Below are 11,649 nucleotides of genomic sequence, written 5' to 3' on the forward strand. Positions count from 1 at the left end.
ACTTATATCAACATATTTTTCACCAACTTTTCCCTTCTTTAACCTGAAGAGAGAAGAGTGAGAGTGGAATGATGAAAGAGAGAGAGAGAGAGAAGAGAAGAAAAGGTAAAAATAGAATAATCTGTGAGCCATGTCTCTTCATCATCCTATTCATTGCCATTACTTATTCACCTCTAATTCCCTAAACTTGCCAGTCAATCCATTCACTTACATTTATAATAAATATAATTTTCCTTCTTTTGCCGCCTTTTCAACATTCTTGACCACACTTGCCCATCCACACGGTAAACATTATACCTAAATGTATCGCCTTATCATCTCAATAACCTTTTATCCATATTCACATATTGCACATTTTGTGTCCATAAATGGTGTGCACACATGCAATAACATGCCTAAATTACTGTCAATTGTAATTTTACTTTCATTCCCTTCACTGAATAACAGTGAACACAAATGTTCATTGCAACGTACGAGCTTTGCATATGAAATTCATTTCATTACTTCAAACACGGTTCATGCCAATTTACCTATCTTCAAATGATATTCAAGATTTATTCACAGGTTTTCATATCAAGTCCATTCGAGATTAACCAAAACTTTTCCATTTTTGTCTTTTCGTGCTGAAACATTACGTCTATAGAACAACTGGGCAGAATATAATTTTACTATTCGTTGAATTACGCTCTTCTAACTACTCATTTCGCACACAGGAAATCCAAATTTCTTCAGATGGTTCTTGCTTGGAACTATTCCAATTGAGACTTTTGTAACCTCTAATAACTTCTTTGACTTGCAAGTGTGAAAATGCTGATTCTCTTTGATAACTTCGGTTTCGAATCACGTTCTATTTTGGTCTCTGTTTTATCTTTCCATTGAAACTTTTTGATTTCGAAGGTGAAAAGTTCGATTTGTAAATTTTGACCTTTTACTTGAGTTGCATTATTTTGGAGTTGGTTGAAGGATTAGCTGTGATGCTTACAGATTGATCATTTTTTGAGCATCAAAAGTGTGAAAGGTGCTGAAAGCGAAAAGTTAATCTTATTTTTCCTTCAAGATTAATGGATAATTTTGTAAACACTTAGTTAACACCTTTCGCCTGAAATTTTGTTGTTGGCTTCTCTTTCTTTTTCCTCTTCCCTAAGCATTATCATCATCATCATCCTGTAATCATCATCACTTTAATTCTTCCTTCTTCTTCTTCTTCTTCTTTAGTTTCTGACAGAAACATCAGAAAAGACTACACTTATAAGATGAGCTGAATCCGAAGGAAATATCTTGTTAACGTTAACAGAACCCTTCAGCATTTTGCTTAGCTACTCAAATAGTTAGATAACAATAACAATATAATACTAATAATGCATTATCATTATCAATGCACCATCACCAATTGATGAATAGCAAGTCAAGCAAAAGAAACTTTCTAATCCATTCTTTTCGCCTTTTCCCAATAATCAAACCAATAAATTAAAATATTAACACAAGTCAAAGAATCCTATTAAAGAAGAGTGAACAATTTTTCCAAAACCATTTCAGATAAATTACCATTTTCATCAACTTGCAACATAAATATTCCCTTCTAAAAAGGTGATTATAAGAAGGATAAAAAGGTATCGATGAAATGCTGAGCCCTGTCAAGATTACAGCTTATCTAAAAGTCTTCAAATTCCCATCCAAAGAATCCTGATTAATTAGTATTTATTTAAATTGCAATTTCCATTTCAGCCTAAAACTTTCGAGAAAAGAGTGAAAATTTATTACTTTGATAATTTGGTTGCTTTGAAACAAAGAAAAAAGAAAATTTCAAATTTCGATTTCACTATTGAACCAAGAACAAAGATTGAAGATTCCATATTCATTGACCAGAGAATGAAATATTCAATACAACAAACAACATTGTTCATGAAGCGAAAAATGAATAATCTTGCAACATAGAAATGGATATTTTTGTTTTTCCTCCAACATATAAACATGTTGGTAAAAATGGATATTTTTGTTCACTTTGTATTTCCATTTGTTCACTCCCAAGTTTTTGTTTCTCTTTCTTTTCCTTCTGTCGTTGAAACAAAATTTACTTTTTGTTGCACTTAAGTGAATTGTTTTAAAGGCGAAATTGTCCTTTTATCTTTTGATAATATTACCTTGTTTCCAACTGATGACAGAATGCTTCAAATGCTTTTTAAAGTGCACTTTGCAAAAGTTTTTGTCTCTTTTCTCATCGCTCCTTTCATGATTCACGTTTCATATGGTCTGATGAATCCAAGTTATCAATCTAAATGGCAACCTTTGGAACGTTGATGAAACAAAACGTTGAGCGAATCAAATTTTGAAACGAAAAAAAAGTTGAAGAAAAAAAGAAATGCGAAAAAATGAAAATAGATTTACCTCATTTTGTCCAGAAAAAAAGTGTTTAATGATACAAAGTAAATGTAAATTGATTGGCTAAACGTGAAATTGCACCTTGTAATTAATATCATCTCGACTATGCCAAGAATTTCTGGTTTATTTGGTTTGCTTTTTTTTCTTCATCAAGAATGTTAACTATTCAGGGATTGATAGCACTGGGAGGTTAAAGCGGAAAATTGTAATGCTTTTTGTAACTAATATCCTGACCTTGTGTCAACTCATGGTAAATTAAGCCAATTAATTCAACTTCACCACTTGACCTGAATTATGCTCGCAATTTACCTTTAAACGTTTTTGTCTAAAAATGTTTGCCTTCAACTTTGCTTTAGATTCACTTGTTTGAAGGGAATATCAATTGGCTAAAGTATGACAATTTGCAACCCATTTTGATGCATCTTTACCCATCATCATTAACAAAAAATTTGCACTTGTTTGACAAGATTATTTTACGATAATATTGACATTTGAAAGTTTGGAAAAAAAGAAAATTGGAATTTTCTCTTTACTCTTTTGGCAACCTTTTTTGAATAAGCAAACATTTCGCCTGATTTATAGTTACGATTGAAAGTCTCGACATTAGAATGCTGATGATGATAATAACGATGTTAAGATGTTGAATAAATCTCTTCTTCTTCTTCTTTTACTTTCTCTGTTTTCTCTCATTCACAGAGTCTTGAACAGCTAAATAATTACAATGTTAATTTTGTTTACTCAGGTTAAACAGAGCCAACAAGATGAGCAAAAAAAGCAAGACTTGAAAGAGTAAAGAGAACTGTTAGACGACAAAGGAAAATGAGCTGAATGATGAAGATGACGACAAGGAGTGTAAGAAGTCACTTTATTTGCAAAGTAAAAGATAAAGTTTAGTGTTGAGATGAGAAGAGAGAAAAAAAAGATCAACAAAAGTGTTCAATAAATGAAACCAAGCGATGTAAACATTTGCTTACTAATATGTTTAGCCTTTTCATTGCCTGTTGATTGTAAATCTTTTGTTCAATTGTTGCCATTTTATTCACATTTATTCACTGTTGCTTCAATCATTACCAGCAACTTTCACTGTGAATATCTTTACTCATCATTTTCCAACTTGATTATCCTATTAACACATCAACCTGAGTTTTTTTTCAACATCTTTTCCAATCGAAATGTCTTGCACTTAAATGAGCACTTTTCAACTTGATCAGTTGAGAGAAAAAAACATTTTATGCACTTTTCATTGAATTTGCATTTCAAGTGAAACGCACAAACAGTTGTGACAAGTTTCATGTAATGTGAGAATAATTTAAATTCAAGAAAAAAGATATTTTTGTTTCTTCACATTTCTCTTGCTCTTTACCAAACAAATAATTCATTCTCAGGAATCTCGTATTGCCACCATCTTTACATTTCACACTCTTTTCTCATTCCCTTTTCACTCCCAGCATTGCATGCATAAACATTGTCTATGTCAACAGAGGCAAAAATGGAAAATGAAGAGAGAGAGAAAAAAAAGAGTTGAAAAAAAAGATAATGTGTTCTTTACGCCTTTTTTCCCAACAAGTTAGACTGTTATTATCATTATTATATATTGAGAAGGAAAATATGATTTAACCAATTTGCAACTAAACGAGTTTACATTTCAAATGCATTTCATTCGGAAAGAATGAGAAAAAAAAGTAAATAATGATTATCAGAATGAGCAAAAATGGAGAGAAAAATTTGCAAGTTCTGTCCACAAGAAGAGGAAATTGCAAATTCAAGATTCAAGTGTTGCGAGTAAACACAGAAGATAATTAAAAAAGGTCAATTGATATCAACAGTTGGTCTTGATAATTTTATTGACTTGGAGTGCAAACTGGGAGTTATTTTGTTGCTTGGTTGTGTTGTTAATTTAAATGGAAATATGTACAACTGTATAACCTGGAGAGATAATAATGATGCGAATTTACAATTGGACCGAGTTCAACTTGTCGCATTCCCAGTAAATTCAATTGCACACTGTGCTTACGGCAATTATGGATCAAAAATCAAAATTCACTCGATTACAGTCTTTCCATTTCTCTCTTTACTGAATAATAAACTCAATCAACAAGAAGAGACAATTTTTTTCTTCTTCTCCTCCCAATGAGAATTCCATTCCCTGAGGTTAAACAACTTGATGCCATTTGTTGCACCCAATCCAATAATAATAATAACATAATTTATTTATAAATCACATTTGCCTATTACTGTACGCAATATTACTGAATATAATGGTAATAATAATGAACATAATAATAGTTTACTTTGAAATAAAAAGCAACAAATAATGATGATGATAATTTCATGAGAATTTTGCCAGACTCAATATAAAGTTAGTTAATTGGTAATCATTCGACTTAACCTAAACAATCTTTCATGTTATTCTTGTTGCTTTTTCTCCTTCTCATTCGAGCTCAATGTTATTATAAAAATATATTTTCCAACAAATTCCCTATCATTATATGTTGATAGTGAGAAATGTTGAGGAAAAAATTATGCTTTTGAAAGATGAAACCAGAAATAAAAGGTTCAACAATTGGTAAAAGGTTGATTAACCAAAGGCTGAGAAATGGATGATATGGAAAAGGAAAAAATTTTCCTATCAGATTTTATTGATGATGGAAAATGAGAAAATCTGATAAATTTATAAACAAAACTATCAAACAGTCAGGCACGTACTCTTGGGATGAGATGAAATTAACTCTATTCTTTTGCTTTTTTCGCCTCAAAATTATTCATTTATGCTTCTCACCAATTATCATCTTGTGTGCAACAGCTGGTTCCATTTCTGTTTGAATATAATATCAATCTCGAGTTTTTATTTCATTATTTATATAAGTGATATTGCTTTTGAAGCAACAGGGAAGTGATTATAGTTAAGTGAATCAAAGGAAAATGGACATTTCTTGAGTAAATGAATAAATGTGGAATTAAAGGGATTTTGAATAAAGAAATTTTCTTATTCATGCAATTAGCATATCAAGACTTTAGCCTGATATGCTTACGATTCAATTTTAAATTGTAATTTAAATGTGATGACTCATCGATTAATGCATAATAGAGCTTTAGTGATTCGATTAAATCTACAATCGTAATCGATTTTTTGGTTTTTATCGATAATGCTTTGAGGCAATCGAAAGATACAATCGCACTAATTCGAGCTCTGTTTTAAAATTATAATCTTAAAAGGTGATTCCATTTAAAAATCTTCAATGTTTTGGACTGATGTTTGATGATTTTTTTGAGATCGAGTATCGATGATCTTTCGATAATAATCGATACCAAAAAACAAATAATTTAAAGATGTGCGATTATTATAAAAACGATTATCAATGACGAAATATCCTCAAAATAATCGATACCAAAGAAAAATCGATTTATTTTAAAAAACAATACAATGGTAAAGAAACAATCTCAAAAGGTAAAGAAAAAAACAGACTAGAATTGGTGAAAATTGAGAAAGTAATAAGATGAATGAACGTTTCCAAGAGTTTCCTTCAAACGATATGTCATTGAAACTATCGATATGCAATCGAACTGGAATGATCGATAAAAATCAATTTTTTGATATATTGCACATCTCTATAATTAAATGATATTATCAGGCAAAGAATCACAGGATTGAGAAAATTGAGCTTTCAGTTGTTTCTAGAGACTCTAAGCATGTCTCACTGCTCAAACTTATGGTTAAATTGTACTCATTAAATGCTCGATATCTTTGATTGATGCCGATTCCTTTTAAAGATACATGTTTTCAATATCTCGAAATTTACTTCTTTATTTTGAATGTTGCAAGATTCTGCTTTACGCCAATTTGATTTGTGTGATATTTAAATTTTCCATTTCAATCATGATTAGAGCAATAATTTTTCTAAAGTTAATAATCAAAGGGAATTTGATGAGGAAAAAAATGTTGAAACGAAATTGAATGTTTTCATTTACAATGTTAATATGCATTTGGAATGAAATAAGGCAGACATAATTTTTCCATTTGATTTCTGCTTCGTGTTTAGTGATGAACAAAATTATTATATATTATCAAGTAGCGAATTATATTATCATAATCATGGTTAATTTTACTTTCGATTGAACTTGCAAAAGGTTAATATGAAAAGTAAACCTGGTAAATACTTTTCAACTGTTTACATTCGAGTTAAACTCGGTATACTTGTGCTTGCATATTTAAAGAATGCAAATTAGAAAAACTATATTTTTCCATTTTTCCATCAACAATGTTACAGAATTGAGCTCAGTTTTGTATAATTGAATAAACGTTTCAGGTACAAGATGGTTTCATGACTTTTCTAAACCAATTCAAATGCATCTTCAAGTAATTCTAATTGGAATCATTTCTGGCAACTATATGTTCCACTTTATCTAATCCTTTTCCATTTTCTTCTCTCAAACAGGAGCTGCCCATGAAAAGTTCAATTTACCTGATGATGATGTTCGTCCCAAAGTTAGAGTTGAACTGTGCTATAAAGAGGAAAAGACGTTAGACCTGAGTAAGAGACATTCAGATAAATCGGATGAACTTTTGGTTGATGAGGTTACACTAACATCGACCAGCAGTAATGATGATAAATCCATTCAAACGGTAACTTTGACAGCGGTTAATCCAGTTTCACTGCCAACACCGGCCAGTACACCTGAACCATGTAAACCAGTGAGCGATACGGAAATTGAGATTGAATTATCAGATACATGTACCAACACGAGTGACAATGAACCAACCACACTGGTAACACTGACGTCTAAGCAACCTTCACTTGTCTATCCACCTTCATCTTCCTCGTCTTCATCATCGTCTTCTTCTTCTTCTTCCTCGTCTTCTTCTTCCTCTTCTTCATCATCAACCTCATCTTCCAAATCTTCTTCGACAATAATAACGAGTAAATCATTGGCGACTCCATCAACAATAAGCTACACTTATGACACTTTTTTCATGACTGACGGTCGTTCAAGGAAAAAACAACAATCGAGTAAAATTTCCATTCTCTCGCCAGGTAGTCATGATAGTTCAGAGACACTGATACCAAAAGATTCGGGGCACAGTCGATCCACTGAAAGTGTCAAGAGTAAAGGTCAAAGTGGTCTTTCATTTAATGGGTCTGATGGTGAGACTGGAAATGATGGTAACACTAGTAGTGGTTCACTAAAGGAGAAACAGCGTTACACTTGCAGTGAATGTGGTAAACATTATGCTACTTCATCCAACCTTTCCCGTCACAAGCAGACTCATCGAAGCCCTGATTCCCAGTTGGCTCGTAAGTGTCCAACTTGTCACAAGATATACGTCTCTATGCCAGCCTTGGCTATGCATGTTTTAACCCACAACCTTAACCACAAGTGCGATGTTTGCGGTAAAGCATTCTCACGACCCTGGCTTCTCCAGGGTCACATGAGATCGCATACCGGAGAGAAACCTTTTGGATGTGCTCATTGTGGTAAAGCATTTGCTGATCGTTCCAATTTAAGGGCTCACATGCAAACACATTCAAGCCATAAAAGCTATAGGTGCCAACGTTGCAATAAATCGTTTGCTCTTAAATCTTACCTTAACAAACATTACGAGTCGTCCTGTTTCAAAGAAATGCCTTCAAATTCAATGCCTTCATCACCGGCCTCATCGGTATCATCAATAAACTCGCATATAACAAAAGCTTCATCCGACTGGGGAAGTGAACGAGACAAGGGAGTTAAAGATATTTAATCGCAACGATAATGACTATAACAGCAAGTCAATGATGACCCGAAACTCGATGAGGAAAAAAAAGAGACTCGGCAAAGAGAGCATTTTATCCTTCAAAGGTCAAGTTATAAATATATAAATAGAGATGTAAACAAGCATATGAATAAGAAAATATATAAAGACGAAAATTTAGGGAAAAAAAGTTGAGAAAAAAAAACGATTATCAACTGGTTGATATGCAAATGGGTATCCAATTATGGAGCAAAAGCAACATGCAACATCACTTTGAATATGCAAATGATAATCTTTCATTGAAAGAGATTTTTTCTTCTTCTTCCAAAACAAGTGAACGATTTGACGAGCTTGAACTTGGAACCTGAATTGGAAATTTCACTTCAACAATCGACGAAAGCAATAATTGTCTTCTTGGTCAAACAAAGCAAAAACTCTCATCATGTAAAGTTGATCACTATTCATTTTGTAAGAAAGCAACGCAAGAAAAAAGCAGAATCTAAATTGCTGACGAAAAACACAAAAAAGAAGAACCTTTTCCCTCTAGATTGGACGTTTGAACTTTTAATCTTTTCCCTCGACCCCTTGAAACGTTCAAATTGGAAAACGGAGAAATATATTTTTCTTTCAAATCTTTCTCCTTCTCCTTAGTAATACTATTGATAGTTGAAATATTTGACTCTTCATCATCAAAATTTTGATCCTTTTAACCGTTTGATAATCACTATTAATTATGAAATTATTTTATGCAAGTTAATCCATGCAAAGAAAATGAATTTTAATGCAAAATCTGTAAATTATAGAAACTCAAAGAATGCAAATCTTTATCTCTGTAGTCTGAACTTCATTCTCTCAACATTCTCATCTCGACTTGAACTGAAACTCAAACTTGTGCTGAACCTTGTCAACCAATTTCTTTACCAACAACATTCAAAACAATCAAATTTTCATGCAAATGTTGGTCGAGAAATAAAGCATGACGGTAATGAGTTTGAATCTTAACAAGTATCGAATGGTGATGTTGACCGAGACTTGAACAGACCCAATCACAACTCGCTATGCAACAAACAAGGAAGAAGAAAGAAAGTAAAAAAAGATGAAAATCGTTTCAACGATTCATGGTTTACGAAAGTTCCGTTCAGATGGAAAGAAAAGTCAGAAATTTTTTAAAAAAATCATGCATGCTATCATATGCAAACGAATAAACTCTTTTCATAACAATAATGCAGCTCCAAGTTGAAAAGAGTATTACAATTTTATCATTTTTTTCTTCTTTCCTATTCTAGTTTCTCTCTTGTTTCAACCCATGTTCATTTCCTGTTGAATATAAAAGATAATAATTCAGATATTATTGTAGATAATAGCAGAAATCAGCGAAATTCCAAATATCTATACATGCATATATATTATACAAGTAATATAAATAATGTATTCAACAAGAAAATGATAACTTTAGATAATCAAGGTATGCAAAAAGAAGAATGCAAGAAAGAAATGGAAAGAAAAGAAAAGTGAGAAAAGAGAAAAAAAATCGACTCAAATTGATATATGCACATAATAATGTAGATTAAAGTAACGATATAATTCCCATTGAAGTGGAGTGAAAAAAGCTTACAGAAAATAAATCAACTTGAGAATTGATAAACTTTTTTTTCTCTTCTTTCCTTGTAAATTAATCGTTTGTTTGGGTTACGAGATATTGAGCTTTACTTTAACCTGACAGACACTCTTGTTAGGTTGACATCAGCAACATGGATAGGCTCTTGACTCTGCATTATTTTGCCTTCATCATTACCACAAAAAGATGAAGAAAATGATTGAGAGCTCAAGAGGTGTAAAGGTAAAGCTAGTCAAAAGGTGTTCACTAATGAATAGCAACAAGTATATATTACTAAGAATACTAATAAATATTGAAAAAAATGGTTGACCGTCTTGAATGGATTCAAGAGGAGTAGCCAATGTATTACAAAGCAATAACAAACTTTGACAATCGAGCAATAACTTTTGTCTTTTTCCCCTTGGTCGATATCCAAATGTAACATCGCATGCAATCATGTAAATCTATCAATAATCAAAACTAATGCCACCAAATAATAATCGTAATAATATGCAAAAGGTTTAAACCTTGAGATGTAATGTACAGAGCAGTTATTAGATTGCCACAAGTAGACGGTAACTTGACATAATGAAAGAGCACTGGTAATGTTCAACTTTTCACTTGTCAAGTGAGTTTTAATTTTCAATGCTAGTCAATGCTCAAAGATGAAAATGAAATTTTCTCCTGTTTTACCTTTTCTCTTTCTTCTTTCTCTCTCCCTCTCTTTGCCTATTGCAACTGTAAAAAGTTGAAGGCTTCAAAGTCTTGATAATTATTATGCATGTCCATCACCTGATTGAATCTAATTATGCGTAGAGAAAGAAGAAGAATAAAGATCAAACTAAAGTTTCATTTTCTCATTTTCCTGTCAATTTTTTTCCCTCGTCATTTTACTCTCTAAACTTTATGTAAAAGCGCATTAATAATATGCTATTAAAAGATATTTCAATTGTGTGCTGGGCAATAATGTGCAAAGCAATAAAATGTGCGATGAAAAATGCAAAATAAAATACTGTTTCAATGTAAAGCTGTTAATAATTGCATTGCACTTAATCCTTTCATTCCCATTTCATCTTCTCTTAACCTTTCTCTGTATTCCAAAAAATTCTGTAAAACATTCAATTAAAACGAAAACATGTAAAACTTGATTTTCATAATTAAAACATCAACTTCTTGGTATAATCACTCTGCTTGGAAACACTTTATTCCAACATTTTCGAATCTGGTTCGGGCTTTCGGTTCTAAATTTATCTTCAATGAGGAATCTTCATTGAACTTTGTTCTGGCTATGAGGTTTTATGACTAAAACAACTTTTTATTCCGTCATATTTTAGGTGAAACTCGATCGGTAAGTTCATCTTTGCGAATAGAAATTAAATCTAAAAGTTCGTAAACTTGAAAAGAGTTATTACAGAGATTGGCCTTTTTGTTGTTATTTTTGTACAACATTCATTTACAATGCGGCTACTTTTAGATTATTTAACTACGTCTTGAATGAATAGAATGCAACTTTCATAGAAGCTCAAAAGTATAGATAAAGAAACTTTATTCGGGCAAGGTCAGGTCAATCATGATTATGCATGGTAAAAGGAACATGTAAAGTGAAATGACAACTGGTTCATTATGGTTGGTAGCAAATCGCATTTTAATTTTTTTTCATGCTGTTCACATGGAGAGATGGTTTCGATGATGAAAAGAAGAAATGAAATGGAGAAGCAGATTTTTAGAACAATTTGGAAGAAAAGAAAATGCGAACGAAAATAAATCAAAAAAACCTACATGCGAAAACGATGTAAATACTGAATTTTAATGACATATTATGAAAACCATGAGGAATTGCCTCTATAACTCAATAACATACAAAGAATATGCAAAGAATATATTTATCATTGTGCTCACCATAGTTAAAAACAATAAAATAGTTACTTTTGACTCCTGACTT

At 31.9% G+C, this 11,649-nt stretch overlaps 1 protein-coding gene across 1 annotated transcript in view; it reads left to right on the forward strand.

Moving 5' to 3' along the window:
• The window catches only part of LOC107362687 (uncharacterized), a 48,970-nt gene extending 38,078 nt beyond the window's left edge, over positions 1 to 10,892 (forward strand). Inside the window, exon 2 of the mRNA XM_015929799.3 lies at positions 6,816 to 10,892. Within this exon, the coding sequence (XP_015785285.2) occupies positions 6,816 to 8,119 (1,304 nt within the window). The 3' untranslated portion in view covers positions 8,120 to 10,892. The remainder of the gene's footprint in view (positions 1 to 6,815) is intronic.
• Positions 10,893 to 11,649: the final 757 nt, after the last annotated feature.

The sequence above is a fragment of the Tetranychus urticae genome, chromosome 1, assembly GCF_039701765.1.
Source record: "Tetranychus urticae isolate SD_2017Ah chromosome 1, NJAU_TeUrti_SD_1.0, whole genome shotgun sequence".
Classification (NCBI taxonomy): Eukaryota; Metazoa; Arthropoda; class Arachnida; order Trombidiformes; family Tetranychidae; genus Tetranychus; species Tetranychus urticae.